Source organism: Setaria viridis, chromosome 3 (assembly GCF_005286985.2).
Source record: "Setaria viridis chromosome 3, Setaria_viridis_v4.0, whole genome shotgun sequence".
Taxonomy (NCBI): Eukaryota; Viridiplantae; Streptophyta; class Magnoliopsida; order Poales; family Poaceae; genus Setaria; species Setaria viridis.
Genome location: NC_048265.2, coordinates 49,797,973 through 49,801,156, shown reverse-complemented (window position 1 = coordinate 49,801,156; position 3,184 = coordinate 49,797,973). Strand labels below are relative to the sequence as shown.

Below are 3,184 nucleotides of genomic sequence, written 5' to 3'. Positions count from 1 at the left end.
GAGCCTCTAGTCCAGGAGGAGCTTCGAGACCCTCCAGCACCTTATGACAATGTTGTTTCTCCTCCTCACTACTTGTCCAGGTCCACCTTAATGACAATTCCCTGAGCTCCTTTTTATTTCCAAGATTGGCCTGTTTTGCATCTGCTGCATTTGTCACATTTTCGAGTTGACTAAGCAGTAGTGGACCACCAAGGTTGTTTAAATGCTGCAGCTCTGCAATACTACTGCAATCATGGCCTGTACCCACTACAAAATTTGTAAGTGTTTGCAGGGAAGTGAGATGTCCAACCTCCGGTGGCATGCGCTTCAACTTCCCACATCCGTGAGTGTAGAGGTGACGGAGGGCAGTCATGTACTTTATTCCCTTTGGAAGCCGGCCAAGTTTGGGACAGTACGCAACATTCAGTGTTTGCAGATTGTACAAAATGTTGATATCTTCCGGAAGTGACACTATAGCACTACGCGAGATATCAAGATACCTCAAGAGATGTAGCTGGTTTGGTTTCAGTAGGATTGTGCTCTTATTCTGCCAAAGTCTCAATGCACGCAGAGAGCTGTATTTTGCGAGATGCTGCAGGGAACCTTCTATGTGCTGATAACATAGTAGTGTTTGCATAGCTGGAGACCCTATATTCAGAGAATCATTCAAAACGGCCTCTGGCATGCCACATAATAACAATATATGACGACAAGTGTTCTGAAGAAACTCATCACTCTGCTTTGGCTTCTCAGTCATGGTAGCAACTTCTTTGCCCATGACAGATAGTGCCACATCGTGCATAAGATCATGGATTTTACATTTACTTGTAGAGAAATACCAATACACGGAATTAATTCTTGTGTCCCCTTTGACTTGCTTCACATCTTGAAGAATGACCTTGAGACCAGCTCACTGAAAATCTGTTTACCAACATCTTTTTGTTCGGGAATAAAGTCATTTGCCATCCATAGTTGGATCAGCATTTCCACGTCAATCTCATGGTCTTTGGGAAACACAGCACAGAAAGCAAAGCACTGCTTCATGTGTGATGGCAGGTCATCGTAACTGAGCTTGAGAATAGGCAGGATTTGATCGTCCTTGTTATGGGCGATGCTTTTGCTAAGCACAGCCTTCCATTCTTCTGTTGTCTTGCCACGTAGTACAGATCCTAGTGCCTTGGCTGCCAATGGAGACCCTGCACATCTCTCAACAATGTCATCAACCAAGCCAGCTAAATCAGCTGGTTTTCTCTCTTGCGAAATGAATGCTTTAGCCTCAATAATTTCCTTGATGAATTTATTGTCCAAACGTGCAATGCCATGTTCTTCAACTGTACCCATGAGTTGAGCTATTTCTTTATCACGGGTTGTCGTTAGTATGGCGCTACCAACATCACCATGTTTAAGACAAGCATTCAGCTTGTTCCACTTGTTAGCATCCTTATTCCAAACGTCGTCCAATACAAGAAGATACCTGTTACAAATAATCATGCCATTAGTGCGTTTCTATTTGAGTACGTTTTTTTCTTAAGTTATGTGAATGCCACAAGAGGAAGCGTAAATGGTATGTGAGATGTGCAAGTTCCGTGCATATCCAAGAGGGAAACTTGCTAGCGGTGAGGCGTTGTTGTCTTCTTGATCTAAGTTTGAAGTTGAATTTTGTGTATGTAGTTTGCATGTGCTTTACTTATTCTTTTCAATTACGTGTTATTCTCAAGGGCAATGCACATATTTTGAGCATGTATGAGGGGAAAAAAACCAGTGTGCGTGTTTGAGATGAGTGAATCAACATCAAATTAAATTCTAAAAGTACCTCTTTCCAGCGAGTTCTCTCTGAAGGTTCTGCAAGGCATTCTCCAGGTTGCTCTCAGAAGCGTTGCAGATCTTGTTGGCAAGGTTACAAACATCGAAATCATCTGACACGCAGACCCACCTCAGCAGTTGGTGGAAATGCTTCTTCACTTCAGGGTCATTAAAGATGAGCTGAGCTAGGGTGGTCTTGCCCAACCCACCCATCCCCACAATGGGAACGACCATCGGATCCTTATTGTTAGCTTGTTCTTTGACCAACATTCTAACAATCTTTTGCTTCTCTTCATCTCTGGATCTGCTGACAATCTCTGGATCAACCATGGTGGAGTCATTCTCACGCAGATAATTTATCTGAACCTGCGCTTGTGGCTGTTTGTCGAACCCAAAGTTGCGCATGTGCTTGACAAGGGCCTCAATATCACGCACAATCTTGCGAAGCTTGTTGCCCATCCTGTAATGGAACATGATGCGGTTGTGAGTGGGAAAGAGTTTTACTGCATCCATCCCGAGCTTGATGTAGCGCCCCTCTTTCTTGGCTTGACGACGGAGGGCCTCATAGTTGAATTCATCGAAGACTTGGATGGCCTCGTACGCCGCCACCTTAAGCTCCTGAAGCCAGGGTCTGATTGCTTCTCTGGAGGTTGCCTGCTTCTCTGCGTCAGTGATCCTTTCCAGGATGGCCGGCAGCATAACCTTGAGCTTCTTGTGCTGCTCCTCCATGCCCTCCATCACCTTGTACTGGTCCAGGAGGTAGCTGGACGCCTTCTCCATCACCAGGGACAGCAGTGGCCTGACCACCATGCTGCCCACAAGCTCGGCCATTGGAGCAGTCAGAGCTCACGAGAACGCACGCTGAGAAATGAGAACACACTTTGGAGTGGAGAAGAGGATGGTTTACGGAAGCGCTTTGGAGGTAAATGGAGACCAACGCCAAGCACTGACCTTCTTGGGTGCCTAGGCTGACAGAGCAGCAGTAGCAGAGGCGGGGCAGTAGCGGTCGCAGCGGAGGGGCCGGCGGCGTACGGGAAGAGAAGATAGAGAAGAGGATATGTTTCTGCAAGACTTGCAATGGCAGAAGGAGAAGACTAGCATGGAAGACTTGTGCTCAGCTCACACCAGGAGCCATAAAATAAGCAAAGGATCAGAAGATGATAGACAAGTCCAAGCTATTTTTATAAGCTGATGACGACAGGTGTGGATGCTGTTGGCTGTGCTTGTGAAGCTGCAGTGTTTCTGTTCACATCTTAAGGTAATACTCCTACTTAATTGTCACATCCTGGTTTAGTTATGCTAATGATGGATTGATCACTGAACAAACGTGTTTACCGGTGCACAGTGTTCAGGTAGCCATGTGTGTTCAAAGACCATATAAATGTTCTGCATTCTGGAGCAG

The 3,184-nt window shown here is 45.8% G+C and overlaps 1 protein-coding gene across 1 annotated transcript; it reads right to left on the bottom strand.

Annotated features, from left to right (window-relative positions):
- Positions 1–644: 644 nt before the first annotated feature.
- LOC117847603 (putative disease resistance protein RGA3) lies at positions 645–2,929 on the bottom strand. Its single transcript, XM_034728830.2, has 2 exons — positions 1,793–2,929; positions 645–1,453 (listed from the first exon to the last, which is right to left on the bottom strand). Exons 1-2 carry the CDS (start codon positions 2,611–2,613, stop codon positions 859–861), a joined length of 1,416 nt encoding a protein of 471 aa, XP_034584721.1. The 5' UTR covers positions 2,614–2,929; the 3' UTR covers positions 645–858.
- Positions 2,930–3,184: the final 255 nt, after the last annotated feature.